This window comes from Camelina sativa, chromosome 9, assembly GCF_000633955.1.
Source record: "Camelina sativa cultivar DH55 chromosome 9, Cs, whole genome shotgun sequence".
Taxonomy (NCBI): Eukaryota; Viridiplantae; Streptophyta; class Magnoliopsida; order Brassicales; family Brassicaceae; genus Camelina; species Camelina sativa.
This window is the reverse complement of record NC_025693.1, coordinates 8,993,096-9,008,040: the sequence shown is the minus strand read 5'-3', so window position 1 is coordinate 9,008,040 and position 14,945 is coordinate 8,993,096. Positions and strand designations below refer to the sequence as shown.

Below are 14,945 nucleotides of genomic sequence, written 5' to 3'. Positions count from 1 at the left end.
TGTTGTCAAACTAGCTAGAATTAGATAAACTTAACTGCTTGAGAATGATTGATACCTAGCTAGCTTTATTGGTGCAAAAACGGTTATATTTTAGATTCCAATGTTAGAAACTGGGCACGAGAGCTATGGCATGCCATCACCAAAACTTCGATCTCTGTCCATAACCTCATTAATCAGACACAAACAATGTTAGAAATTGGGCACGAGCTACGTCATCACCATGATGACCACCTTGTCCTACAAATAGCTTCTGAGAGGAGAATGAACGTACACTGGCAACCAAAACATTCCTCACAATGAACGTGGATTCAGTGCCAAATTAGAGACCAATTGATAGCAGTTTAAAATGGCCAGTTAATCTGTAAAAATCGAAATTCTTAAATACACGAATATATCTGACCGAAAATAATTATAAAATCAATACTACGAACATATGATAGTGTGTATTCGATTATTATTTTAGTGAAGATCTTGTATAATAAAATAACTATAAAGTTACTAAAGACAAACCAGAATTACACAACATCAGAATTGTTTGTCAAAAAAACATGTTATTATGAATTTGTAATAAAAGTTGGAAATGTTGAGGATTTGGGCTTCGGCCCATGATCACTTGTAAGGCCTCGTTTTGGCTTTTCATTTTAATGGGGAAATTGGTCGGAAAAAAAAAAGGTTTGATGCCCTTAAGGGTTTGCTCTTTCTCTTTCTCTCGTCCGTCTTCGCCGTCTTCGACTGTAATATCTATTGATTCTGATACGAAGATGAGGCCGATCTTGATGAAGGGACATGAACGTCCATTGACGTTCCTCAGGTACAACAGAGATGGAGATCTTCTTTTCTCCTGCGCCAAGGATCACACTCCTACCCTCTGGTATGCCGATAATGGCGAACGCCTCGGAACCTACCGTGGCCACAATGGTGCTGTTTGGTGCTGTGATGTCTCCAGTAAGTGTCTCTCATCTTTCTCCTGATAATTGATTCATATAGTATTCGAGGTGGATGAGTAGATTCAATGTTTCCCTTAGTTACAATCCTTATTAGTTTAGGGTTAGGGTTTGAATGAATGGTTACTGATGATTTGGTTTGGTGATTTACTTAGGAGACTCGTCAAGATTGATCACTGGTAGTGCTGATCAGACTGCTAAGCTGTGGGATGTGCAATCTGGACAAGAATTGTTCACATTCAAGTTTGGTTCTCCGACCAGGTCTGTGGATTTCGCTGTTGGAGATCATCTTGCTGTCATTACCACTGACCCCTTCATGGAACGTACCTCTGCTATTCATGTGAAACGCATTGCTGAAGATCCCCAAGACCGTATGTTGCTCAATTCTACTTTTTTTTTAGCCTATGTCTTTTTTTTTTGTTTGATGATGATGCAATGCTCTGTGTATGTAGAGGTTGCTGACTCTGTGCTTGTTCTTCAAAGTCCTGAGGGAAGGAAGAGGATCAACAGAGCTGTTTGGGGTCCTCTCAACCAAACTATTGTTAGTGGTGGTGAAGATGCCGTTATTAGGATCTGGGATTCTGAGGTTAATTCATAAGTGGTTTCTTGTGTATCAATCTCACTTTTTTCAAAGTTGTTATTAGCTTTTGAACCTTATGTGTCATTGTTGCTAGACTGGGAAATTGCTCAAGGAATCAGATGGGGAAGTGGGTCACAAGAAGCCCATTACATCACTCTGTAAAGCAGCTGATGATTCTCACTTCATTACTGGTTCACTTGACAAAACTGCCAAGGCATGTGTTCCTTTCTCTCTTTCAAAAATTGTGCTCTTTACATATACAGAGAAATCTTCCTGACAGAGTGTTCTTTCTTGATGCTTTCAGCTGTGGGACATGAGAACACTGACTCTTATTAAGACTTACTCAACAGTGGTGCCTGTTAACGCTGTCACCATGTCTCCACTTCTCAACCATGTATGAACTAATTATGCTTCTTGAAATTCATTCAAATTCGGTTTCTCAATATCAACAAGTCTTGATGTTATCCTTTCTGAACGTTTCTGCTCTCTCTTAGGTCGTGCTTGGAGGTGGTCAAGATGCATCAGCTGTGACTACCACCGATCATCGTGCTGGAAAGTTTGAAGCTAAGTTTTACGACAAGGTTAGTGTTTACAATAAGAGGGTTTTACTTGTAACCTCGAAACGATATTTGTAACTGTGTATCCATTTTTGTGTTTGGCATGGTGTATATATTTATAGATTCTGCAAGAGGAAATTGGTGGTGTCAAAGGTCATTTTGGACCTATAAATGCTTTGGCATTCAATCCTGATGGGAGGAGGTAAAACTAACAAGATTGGTTTTTATTGATACAATCTTCAAATGATGAGTTTGTGTATCTTTGATGGCTTTGTTACTGAGTTTGTGAAATGTATTTTGCAGTTTCTCTAGTGGAGGTGAAGACGGGTACGTGAGGCTGCATCATCTTGACTCCGATTACTTCAACATCAAGATTTAGAATCGTCGAAAAAGTCTTCCATTCCGGGTTTTACTTATCTCGCTTTTTTAGCATTTTAATGTTTTTGTGTGCTACCAACACTTCGATGATAAAGCTTTTGAATTTTGGCCTAATCTTTAGTTTTCATTTCTAGGAGTTTTTTCTAGTTCAACTTTAATCGTATTAATGGCATTTCATAATTGAATCTCTATATATTATACCAAACTGAATAAAACAGAGAATATAAACAAGTAATTAATTTTAGTTCTAGGCAAAATTAAAGTCTTATAGTTGAACACAGATTCATTTCAATTTTTGAATTCTGTCCACGATTGTTTCTTTTCTTTCTCATAGTCCTTTTGTGGGTAATCTAAAAGTTAAAACTTTTAGAGTTCCATCAATTAGAACCATAACGATTATGGAAAGGAAAAAAACTTGCATTGCGAAAAACTCGTGAAAGATCATAGGAGGAATTAATCAATCATTTGGTTTTCAAAGCAGAAGTAAAAACAAAAGAAGAAACGTGAAGCTAAGGGGACAACTGGACAAGCAAGCCACCCATTAGAGGTCTTCTGAGTCTTCTTCCTAGAGTTAGTTAGTTTTTAAAACAGACAGCACTGAATTTCAAGAATAAACCAAGTTGTGGGATTAGAAATTAATCAATCAATTGTGTTTGTTAGTGTGTGGTTCCGCATCTTTGAGAAAACTTGTCCCTTCCAGACTTCCAGTTGATCCCATTCCCCGTGATACATACAACCTGCAATGACTCCAATTTTTAGCTCACCAACTCATGTAATTAATGCTGGCTGCCTGGGTTGATCAAATTCAAAATCATTGCTTAACTACCTCTCTATTACAAGTTGAACAGATTAAGCCGTTTTGAGTTGAGAACAGCGTCTGGAAGAGGTGGTGTATGAGCTAGGGTTTTTATAAAAAAAAAAAAAAAAACAGAAATTATACATTACGATATATAATGCACAAATTTAAGATTTGGTAAAATTATACACGTATCCAAATTGCGAAATCCAAAAATATATGCGTCCATTTTTTAGATATGCATCGATATTTTATTATTAAAAACAAGAATTATATTCAAATATATGCAATAACATATGTTCTTTCGTAATATAGTACTTTATAATTACTCTTCCTAACGATATATACTACTATCCACTCCCAGTACTTGTCATGTTTGATATGTTAGTTGTAAAATGAAACTTGAATCTGATCATGTTTGACCGATAAAAAAGAAAGAAAGAATTTAACACCTCCTGCATTCTAGGTCGTCGTCACCTTAGAATCGTGTGATTGTAAAGATTTGAGCTCATCAGTCACACCTTTGAACTTTTACTTTTTCTTCCGCCCACTTGTGGCCCAGAAACACCAACTTCTCTTTCCTGTTAACAACAAACTCTCTCTCTCTCTATATATATATATACATTTATTTCTATTAGAAACTTAATTTATCTGTAAAATTGTAAACTAAATAACTTATATCCATTCAAAAGCGCCACCACCTCAACGCTAAACCATCACCAGTTAGAAAAAATAGAAAATTCCGAAACAATGTACGCTTCATTCCAAAACAATGTACTCTTCATTCCAAAACAATGTACGCTTCATTCCAAAACAATGTACGCTTCATTCCAAAACAATGTACTCTTCATTTTAGTACCAACCTTGGTCGTGGTGGCCAGTCAGCTGCTCCTTATCCATAGAGTTTCGTCCTTGAAAATGACCAATGCGTACCTGGACCACAAATGCTCAGCCAATCAAGGGAAATACAAGCCAGGAAGTAACTACGAGAAAATCTTTGATTCAGGCATTCAAGAATTATCCAATAATACAAAAGCTTCTCGTGGCGGTTACGTCTATATGGACTATACCGATCTTGATGAAATTCGTTTTGAACCTGAAAGGGTCTACTTCACCTTTCAGTGCCGTGGAGACATTTACGGGCCTCAGTGCCGCTCCTGCTTTGCCACTGCCCGGTCTGAGGTAACTACGCGCGCACACACATGCACGTTAAGAAAAACTATCTTATATATACTAACTATTCTGCGCAATGTTGATACTGATTGTGGTGTTGATATGCAAAATGCAATATAACAGCTTATCAAGAGATGTCCGAGAGATAAGGGGGCAATAATATGGTACGAGCATTGTCTTCTCCAGTTTTCTTCGATCAGTACCGCAGGGCGGATCAATTACGATGATAATGTATGTTATAATACCGCAAGGGCAAGGCCGAACGCAAAAAGTCATACCGGTGATTCTGTTTTGGAGTTTTTGACTCTCCTCGATAACCTGACAAGTATAGCCGTCACTAAAAGAAGTAAATTCTTTAAAAATGTGGACCAGCCGGCACTATTTGCGGCAGGAGAGAAGACGTTCGGGAACAAGAAAATGTATGTAATGGTTCAGTGTACGCGTGATTTAAATGCTAAGGCTTGTGAGGAGTGTGTGGTATATAATATTAAGCATTTTAAAGATTGCTATGAAAAAAAACCAGTAGGTTTGAAAAGCGGTGCAAGAGTTTTGGGTAGGAGCTGTAACTTTCGGTTTGAGCGTTACCCTTTTGTTAACCCCAAGACCAGTTCTATTTATTTGAAGTTCTAAAGCAATTTGATTGCTATAGACTTCTTTTGTGTCATCTCTAAATTTTATTTAACTTGAATTTATTATATTATTTTAAAAAATTCAAATGATGTAGCTTTATTAATTAAAACTAGAATTTGTACCCGCGCACGCGCGAGATTTTAATTTAAAATATTTCTTATCAATAGAAATTGTTGAGCTCAAATATAATCATTCCAACTTTTGAGTATAAATCTATATAAATACTATACTTACTTTACTCAGTGATATACAACATATATATCTTTGAAGATAATATTTCTTTGTTATATCTATTTGCGATTTTACGTGGGATTTTAGTCTAAAATTTTATCAATAAAAATTATATGAATATAATTTGAAGATTAATAGATAAATCTATATAAATGTCGTACTTATTTTACTAATCTATATATAACATATATTGTCTAGTGTCGTAATAATATTGTCGACAATCTTCTGACCTTTTATCTTTAAAAGAGTTCATTCCATATTCATATCCCATGAAAATATAATTTTAAAAGTTTAAACGTCAATATCGATCGTTGACTTAATTATAGAGACCATTTAAACATATCGATATCCTACATTAAATGCGAATATACAAAGTTTCATGAACAGTTTTACTGCTATGTCGCTACAATGAGGTTGTCCAAATGAATAATAGAATTTCTGACTAAGTCAAGAATGCTTAAATGATGAAACGTTTAAACCCCACAATGAATATCTAATCACTAATCCAAGTTACATATTTTTCTAAAATCTCATATGTTATTTGCAGATGTTAATTTTGCGATGCAACCCCACCTTCGTCTTCTAAAAAAAAACATAGTGTACTTTAAATATGTTGTTTTTGCCAATGTTTTAGGTTAAAAGCATTTGATAATATATATATATATATATATATATATATATATGTTAGATTTATAATATTGTAGCTCTAGTTGATAATATACCTTATGAGATATGCTACACAAATCACATGCCACTTTTTTGTAACGGCTTACATATGATTTTTTCTATATTTCCTGACCATTGATTTTGTTTTTTTTATATAGATTATTTTTCAAAATTCTTTCATAGTTTTCCCAAAAAAAGTGTGCCCTTTACACTGTTTTTGTTTTAGATCAAAACTTTTAAGTTAAGTTAAGTTAAGTAATTAATCTTTTCTTTCTTATAAGTAAAATTTAATAATAAATCTTTACGGTATATGTTTCTTAAAAACTAATGTTTCACTTTAAATTTATTTTCATGTTTTGATTTTATAAATATAATTACATAACTTGTTTTTTACTCCAGCATGCATTAAAATCTTACTTACATTCTAAAACTCATTAACCCATTCTAAATTATAGAATATAATCATTTTTTGGTTATAATTTTAATAATAACATTATTACTAAAACAAATTTATAGTATTATTTTTACTATTTTAAAATTTTCATTTATTTTACTTAATTCATTTTTAGATAGTTATTATTTTTATTATTTACTAAAAATTATATTATTGTTTAAACTATTTTAAAATTTAATTAATTTTCGTTAATTCGTTTTTATTATTATTAATTATAAGTAATTTTCGTTGTCAAAAATAATAATTATAACTAATAAATATGCAATGAATGAATATTAAAAATAGTATTTTTTATGCAAAATAAAAAAGAAATTTGATTAGGTGGATGCTGATGTGAGGAAGGAAAATTGAGTAAAGTTAACTTTATATATATATATATATATATATTTAAAGAATCTTTTAGACATTTATAGGGTAGTTGCAGCTGGATCCATAATATGCAAGTAATGCTTGTTCCTCTTTGTACGTAGACTTTTCGTCTATATATATGAATTTGGCGAATAGCACAAGATGTTAATGCATAGTTAATAATACTCTCTTCCTAGTTAATATATTTTTTAGACACATATTAAGAAAATACTGAAAAGTTGATTGTACATGCATCATCCATTTAAAGTTTTCTATAACTTTAAACCAGATAGTATTTAGTCTTTGAATTTGCTTTTGGGAATTAATAACTAATAAAAAGGGCATAGATAAATTGAAAATACATCCTTTTGAAACAATTTTTTATATATAGAAAATGGATTAATAAGGAACATAGAGAGTAGTAGAATGTGCTTGGATTTATATTCTTATAAATCCATGATTAACTAGCAACGCCTAAAGTTTTGAATGGATGTGGATGTAGCTTCTGGTCAATCCTTTTTTGATCTTTAGATTCTTATATTATTTTTTTTTCTAAAGGTTGTTATTCTTAAAACCCAGAATAACATTTTTTTAGTTTCATAAAGTAAAGATTATTAATTAGTAACTGATTTTTCCAGAATTTTTGAAGAATAAAATTGACAATATTAGATGATCAAATAAGCTTTTTGAATTGAACAACCAAAAATGTTTTTGAAATTGGTAATAAGCTCTTATGTAGAAAAAACGGAAACCAAATTAATGCATAATTCAAACCTCACTTCAAAGAGCTTCGGCCAATGTTTTATACTAGATTTTACCCAGCAGTACACCGCGGAGCTATATTTTATTTTAGAAAAGAAAAATATAATTTGATTAGTAGATTAAATATATATGAGTATATGACTAATGTTTTGCATATTTTAAATCTTTATCGCTTATATTTATACATTAATTAAAATGTAACCCATGTTCTAGCATTTGATTAATAATATTTAAAATTTATGCTAATATTGCTATAACCCGTTTTGAAATAAATCCTGTTTATGAGATTTTTAACATTTATAAATCTAAAGATTCATAATATTTTAATTTTTATTAAATTTAACATAGAAATAATCATTTTTTTAAATGGTGTTAAAATATAAAAAGGTATATTTATTTTATTTAATAATTTAGGTAGAACTAATTAGTTTCTATAAATACATTTCGAATTTATTTATAACAATTAAACCAAAATTTATGGCATATGCTCTTCTAACAATTAGTTTTTATTAAAAAAAATGAATTTAATTAAATATTTAATGTCAGTGGCATTTCCTGTAAATAGTACTGAACTTTAGGATTTATTTTATAATTGTCTCCAAAAATGTATATATAGATTAGCTTAGTTGGTTTGAGAACATAACTGGTTCGACTCTATGTAGATATTTTTCTCATGTTCCCAAATTATCAAGTTAGAATTTCTGCAGTTTCTTTCTAAAAATTTTCGTTCTAAAGGCATAAATGTTTTGGGGTCCTATTTTTTTCAATTAGTGGATTTTACGTTGAGGGTTAGCTAGAGCGATTTTTTCTTTAAAGAATCAACGTAAATTAATTGAAAAACTGGAGGGATCATTAACATTTGGTGCTTTGGAACACAGAGAATGATATTCGTTGGAGGTTGGAACACTAAATTTTTTGGGTTAATTAGATGGCAAAGTGAAGATGATAATAGTTGATATCCAAATGGATAGATACTACTCAACATGTATATATTTATACAGATAAAAGGAATGTGATGATTGCTAAGATAACCTTTTTATTTAATTAATTGTGGAAGCTTGAGGATGAGAGTTGTTAAGAAGTTAAAGTGAACTGTGAAAATGGCCAAAATCTGTAGCTTTTTTATACCCAACCTATGATACCATTTGTATACCCACTAGTAAAAACTGCTTATATAGTTACGAAAAATTGCTACAAAATTATTTATAACAAATATTACCTACACGAAGTTATAAAATAGTCACAAATTTTTAGATAGGTTATTTTGTGGCAAATTTGTAAGTTTCTATAGGAAAACAATTACAAAAAGATACAGCATAGATTTGTAGCTAATTTACTACAAACATAGAGACTAAACATTTTGTAGCACTTGACTAATCGTAACAAATTGTAGCTTAATATTTTTTTAAGTAATAAAAATTGTTTATCTATAAACATATTGTAACTTGAATCGTAGCAGAAATATCTACAAAATAATTGTAGCAATTTAGCGACAAGGGAGGCTGAAAATTTTGACCCCAAAATATTTTGTTTCAGTATAGTTTAACTTATTAAAAGTTATTTGTTTGACAAAAATAAAATAAAATACAAGTCTATGTATTTGTTTTAAAAATTAAAGTTATTTGTTTTAAAAAAGTTATTTATTTGAAAATTTTGACCCCAAACTCTTTCACAAAACTTTTTAAACCAATAAAATACAATTTTGATATTAACTTCCAAAATATGTTAAATGTTTTTTTTAAAAATTCTTTTATATACAAGTCTACGTATTTTAAAATTTTTAGCACAAATTATGATAATTACTGGATTATTTTATTTTTTAAAAATAAAGTGAAGTAATAATAATTATATGAGTTTTATTAACTTTAAAAAGAGAAAAATTTTCATTGGCTAATCCACAGAGACCAGGATTGCACTTTAATAAATATTCCACCGTTGATAAGTTTAGATCCAACGTACCAAATCTTTTCCTTCTTTTTTTTTTTTTTTTTAAACCCTACTCCTTCTCTATCTCTTCTTCTTCTTCTCCTCCTCCTTGGTTCGTTTATTCAAAAAACGAAATCTCCTCCCCAGATCTCTTTAACTTGGACACAAAACCCCAAATCAATTAACCCATTGGCCACTATCCCTTTTCCTTCCTCAGATCTCTGAGTTCCATCTACAGCCTTCGGCAGTTCAACACCACCACATCTCCAAGGCTCCGCCGTTGTTCACCACAGCAAATCTTGAAGCTTACGCTGTTCTCCACCACCATAGCTCGAAAGTCTCGCCGTCCTTCACCACCACTACATCTCAAAGGTTTGTTTACCACCGTCGCATCTTATATCTCTGCCGTCGCATCTCATATTATCAGCCAACAAATCTCATATCCTCCATTGTTGTCTGAATTTTATATCTGACTATTTATTTTCAGATCTTGTTGCCGTCAACACTCTTCAATGTTTAAAAGGTAAATCTCTCGTTTTACTTCTCAAATCAACAAAAAAACAGTTGGATTTTCTTTTATTTCTTAGGATCCAAAGAAGGGAAAGCATATAGAGAAGAATCTGTCCAGTGAAAAAAAGAGAACGGCGGAGAGGTGGCGGAGGAGAGCGGCGGAGAGGTGGCCGAGGAGAGCGGCGGAGAGCAAAAAACCTTTCTCTGTTGAAGCATTTTTTATTTTCTATTTCAATTTTATTTTGTATAATTAAAATCATTTTTGCAATTTAATAAACAAATTGTTTTGATATTTTAATTTAATTTATAATCCCCAATTTTTTTTTTTTTTATTAAAACTATATGAGAAGGCCACATATTAATTATTGATTACTTCGCGGCTACTAATCCACAGACATTTACCTGACAAATTAGTGGCTATATGAAGCTAATAATTACGCAGCTTTCAGTCACTGTGTGTATCAAACTTACACAGTAAATCGTAGCAAATAGTAGCATTTGCCCACAAATTATGTAGTCTCAAATTTGTAGCACTTTGCGACACTTAGTGACGATGGAGAAGTTTGCTACTACCAAATAGTTACTAATTTTTTTTGTCGCAAATCTGTAACAAATCTTTTTTTGCTACTATTATCATGAGATACCTACGAAATTATTCGTAACTATATGACAAGTTTTTACTAGTGACCAACCAACATATATAAACCTACTCAAAATTTCAATTTCAAACATGAATTTTATGAAATTAGCTGATTTCAGCATCTCACAAAACGTTGTTAATTAACTATTTAACGGTAATGAATCAGATGCAAAGTAGCTATGACGGGGCATTGGGGTGAGCATTGAGCAAACAACGTCGTTTTGCTTATCTTCGATTTTGTTTAGACAACATAGCAAAAGAATCATAATCTTCGACTTCATTTACAAGTGGAAACTCCGCTTTTCTATTTTTCATTTTTTTTCCCCTAATTCAAAATGACGTCTTTTTACTATGTGTGATTTAGGGGGGGGGGGGGNGGGGTGTATTGAAACAATGATTTTGGAGGATTTGATGGAATTTAGGAAATTTAGAATTTTTGTAGATTTTAGGGAAGTTGATATGATTTATAGGAAATTTTTTTCAAATCCCACCTAAACCCATGAGATTTGGATTTCTGTATTTTTAACTAAACAAATCCTCTCAAATCCTCCAGAATCCTTAAAACTTATTAAAATCCAAATCCACAAACTGTTTTGAATAACAGTGGATTTTAAAGTAGATTTTTAAATCATCAGTTCAATAACAGTGGATTTCATGAGACTTTTTAAAATCCATGATTGAATAACATAGGATTTGTAACTTTTACACAAATCACTTAAAATGTCAAGTTGAATACACTACCCTTAGTTTGGGTTGATTTTGCTCGTTTTCCTTAAGTGTATCAATGTTGTGGGCTGATTACGTATTTGCATGCGTAAGACATTTTATAAAATCCGACAATGTCAATGTCCGCGAACTATAATAACCGTGGAGTGTAACTATCACATAGAAGCTAATAACAACATAAAACACGCATACGACGTAAAGAAATGTTAAAAGAAGTCTCCATACCATAAATACTGTTTCTCCTGTGTGTTTTATATTTCTTTTAAGAAAAGAGAAGAAAAAAACATGCAAACGTAAAAGGAGAACATTTTTGATTCGCCCATTGCACTAAGTTAAACACACTTCGAATTGAACTGTATATATTAGGAGAGACAGTGAGAGGTAGAGAGAAATGGAGCTGAAATCTAAAAGTTGTCTTACCTTCTAAGAAAAGGGTAAAGCTCATACCTTAAGCTACAACTCCTACCCAAAACTCTCCCTCCTTGTCTATGGTCGAAGTAGAACCTTACATACGTTCCGGTAATCTATTCTAGACACACATGGCAACTGTTCGGCGTTAAGTCTAGCGCACACTGCACCATTGCATACATCTTATTTTTCCCTATTCTCGTCTCCCCCACAGCGTACGAATCGTTTCTTTCACTTCTATCCTTGGTGGCTCCCAGCAATAGCTTGTGGAAGAGATCCCTCCTTTTATTTTTAAACCGATCCGGATCGCTGCTCACATTCTTTTGGTTGGTCATATTGAAAAAACTATCGTAACGGATCCTCCCCTCGGTATTGACGGTAGAAATCTCCAAAACACACTGGTCGTACCATATTATTGCTCCTCTGTTTCCCGGACATCTCTCACGAAGCTGTCATATATATACAATTATATAGAAACCGATCAATAACAACATTGCATGGAATAATCTCCATTTAACATATAGCCTTCAATTGTGTTATCAGGTTTATCAATTAAATCACATTAGAAGAATTGTTCATCTTTTATATATTTATCTGCAAGATTGAACGTGCATTCATAAATGCATGGAAATATGTGACTTGTAAATTTGTAATATATTGAAGTGAAAGTTACCCCAGAGAGGGCTGTGTGGAGGCAGGAGTGGCACTTGGACCCGTAAGAGTCACCGCGGCACTGGAGCAAAACGAAGACAATGTTGGAATCCTTACTAACTTTGTAAGCTTCAACATTAGAGTTGTAGGTGTAACCGTAGCGAAGATGGAGGGGAGTGATGTTACGGATGACTTGGTTAAGATTCTTCTCAAACGTACTTCCTGGCCTGTATGTCAATTGGGTGTTGTTGCATTGGTGATGCAAATACTCATTGGTAACGTTCTGGGAAGAAACGATGCGTATAAGGAGGAGTTGTATGGCCACCACGGCCAAGATAGGCACCCACCCAAAAATATTTGAAGACATTGGTTTGGGTGTCTTGATATTTTCCTGGACAAGTGTTTTCTTTTTGTATCCCTAATACTCTTTTGTCCTTTTTTTATTATTATAAGACGAAGAATCGTTGAGGAGTTAAAATGTTAGTATAGGATACTTACGATGAGAGGATGTTAATAACATCATGTTATGTTAGATCTTGAGTGGAGCTGAAATATGTTAAGACACTACAAGAAAATGATTGATTTCCTACCGTAGAAATCAAAGGAAATTAGTAAGAAACAACGATTTCTTACCATTTTCCTACGAAAAACGAAAGAGGAAATAGCCCGAAGAAAATCAAAATTAGTGAAAATTTGGAAGGAAATATCTTTCAAAATTCCTACGAAACTACTTTCGAAGGAAATCTCGTAGGAGAAAAGAAAGAACAATGAAAGACAGTTTCGTCAATTTTCCTTCGAAATATTCAAAAGAAACTGTTTCCTTCGATTTTCCTTCTAATTATTTCCTTCAGTTTTCCTTCGAAATATTTCACTCCAGATTCCTTCAAAAATTTAATTCTATTTTCCTACCACAACTTCATTCTTTTTTCCTACCAAAACTTTATTCTATTTTTCTAGATCAAACCCCCCAATTAATTTTCCTCGTTTCCAATAAGTTTTGCATTTTTATAAATTCAAAATTGATTAACAATTGAAGGAATACATAATCCCAAATACAGTTTTATCTTTTAAGATCCATACAATTTTAACTATATATATATATATATATAAATATTAAAATTAATACCCCTTAATGGGCTAGGGCTGGACCGATTACAATGAGGACACAGTTATAAAATGGAAGCAATCGGAAATACTCCCCGGAATCATATCGGAGGCTCGGATCTTGCTGTATAACCGGAAGCAGAGAGTCAGGGCATTAGCTCCAGCGGATTCAAGGACCAAAGCTTTGCGGCAGACACAGCGGCTTGGAAAGACCCGGCGAGAGAATCCGGTTCCCGCCGTTGAGATCTCACCGCCGACCCACCAAACCTGCTACAGTATGAAACGATCTTATCTGCCACCGTCTCTAGCAATAGACCGCTCTCGTCTTCCACCAAACACCAAATATTCAATACTTCAATAGACCCTCAATCAGTCATTTTTTTATCAGATCCAAATCTGAAACACAAACAAAAACACAGAAACATCAAATATGAAATCGATCAATTCCATCAACTCAAAGAAATGAAAAAACCAAACAAAACTAAGGTAATAGATTGAAATCGTGGCATTGAGCGAACCCACAGCTGTAGAGGATCGAAATAAGGTGGTGAACGGCAGCGGAAGCTTCGAGATATGATGGTGGTGAACGACAGCTAGAAAGATACTGGTGAATTCTTTGTTATCATCATCTCGTTTGTCACAAGATTGAAATTGACGACATGAGTCTGTATTTCAAAAAAAAAAGTAAAGAACTTGTGTTTCATCGGTGGAGTAGAAGAGACATAGGAGAAGAAGAGAAAAGGAAGAAGAAGATATAGGCCGTTGGATTTAAAATATCAACGGTGGACAGTGCAATCCTTGTTTCAGTATATTAGCCAATAAGAAGCTTTCACTAATTACTATATTAATGTGTAAGAAAGCCATAATTATAGGAATTTTAATGGAAACCAGTATATTTGTTCTAAAATTTTATTTTGAAAATAATCTTCTAATATCTGACTAAAATAAATAAATTCTTGGGTTAGTGTTTTAGGATTAAGAAAATGACTTTATTTAAAACTTTAAGGGTTAAGTTTGAAAAAGTTTATTGATTTATTTTGTAATTTATAGGTAGTAGAGATTTAAATTTATAAGTAAATAGATAAAAAAATATTTTGTAAATGTAAAGTCAATATATATATAAAAATGATTTTAAATTTATAAGTAAATGAATTAAATAAATAAAACTTACAATTTTCCTACGACTAACTATTTTGAAGTAAGTTGGTAGAAAACATTTCTTCAATTAGTAGGAATTTGGTAGGAAACATATTTCGTAAAAAATTGGAAGGAAAACGTTTCTACGAGTTTCCTACTAAATATCTTCAGTATATTTTTCGTAGGAAATTAGAAAGAAATATTCCTACCAAATTCCTAACCCCTCTTTTCCTATTTAATTTGTTCCATTTTCCTTCAAAATTTTCTACGATGTTATGTTTTGAAAGAATTTTGTAGGAAATTTCCTACGAATTTCTTACGATT

At 32.5% G+C, this 14,945-nt stretch overlaps 3 protein-coding genes and 2 long non-coding RNA genes across 5 annotated transcripts; 3 read left to right on the top strand and 2 right to left on the bottom strand.

The window, feature by feature from the left end:
* LOC104710776 (eukaryotic translation initiation factor 3 subunit I) lies at positions 674–2,650 on the top strand. Its single transcript, XM_010427430.2, has 8 exons — positions 674–945; positions 1,100–1,315; positions 1,397–1,530; positions 1,619–1,738; positions 1,829–1,918; positions 2,019–2,105; positions 2,204–2,283; positions 2,385–2,650. Exons 1-8 carry the CDS (start codon positions 678–680, stop codon positions 2,458–2,460), a joined length of 1,071 nt encoding a protein of 356 aa, XP_010425732.1. The 5' UTR covers positions 674–677; the 3' UTR covers positions 2,461–2,650.
* On the bottom strand, positions 2,856–3,871 carry LOC104710777. The gene is made up of 3 exons (XR_755072.2): positions 3,708–3,871; positions 3,286–3,357; positions 2,856–3,196 (listed from the first exon to the last, which is right to left on the bottom strand). It is a non-coding gene; the product is annotated as an uncharacterized LOC104710777 (long non-coding RNA).
* On the top strand, positions 3,944–5,092 carry LOC104710778 (putative cysteine-rich repeat secretory protein 14). The gene is made up of 2 exons (XM_019230418.1): positions 3,944–4,437; positions 4,552–5,092. The coding sequence occupies exons 1-2, from the start codon at positions 4,006–4,008 to the stop codon at positions 5,056–5,058; spliced, it is 939 nt and encodes a 312-aa protein (XP_019085963.1). The 5' UTR covers positions 3,944–4,005; the 3' UTR covers positions 5,059–5,092.
* LOC104710775 lies at positions 9,523–10,121 on the top strand. Its single transcript, XR_755071.1, has 2 exons — positions 9,523–9,817; positions 9,933–10,121. It is a non-coding gene; the product is annotated as an uncharacterized LOC104710775 (long non-coding RNA).
* LOC104715129 (putative cysteine-rich repeat secretory protein 13) lies at positions 11,846–12,747 on the bottom strand. The gene is made up of 2 exons (XM_010432570.1): positions 12,403–12,747; positions 11,846–12,178 (listed from the first exon to the last, which is right to left on the bottom strand). The coding sequence occupies exons 1-2, from the start codon at positions 12,745–12,747 to the stop codon at positions 11,846–11,848; spliced, it is 678 nt and encodes a 225-aa protein (XP_010430872.1).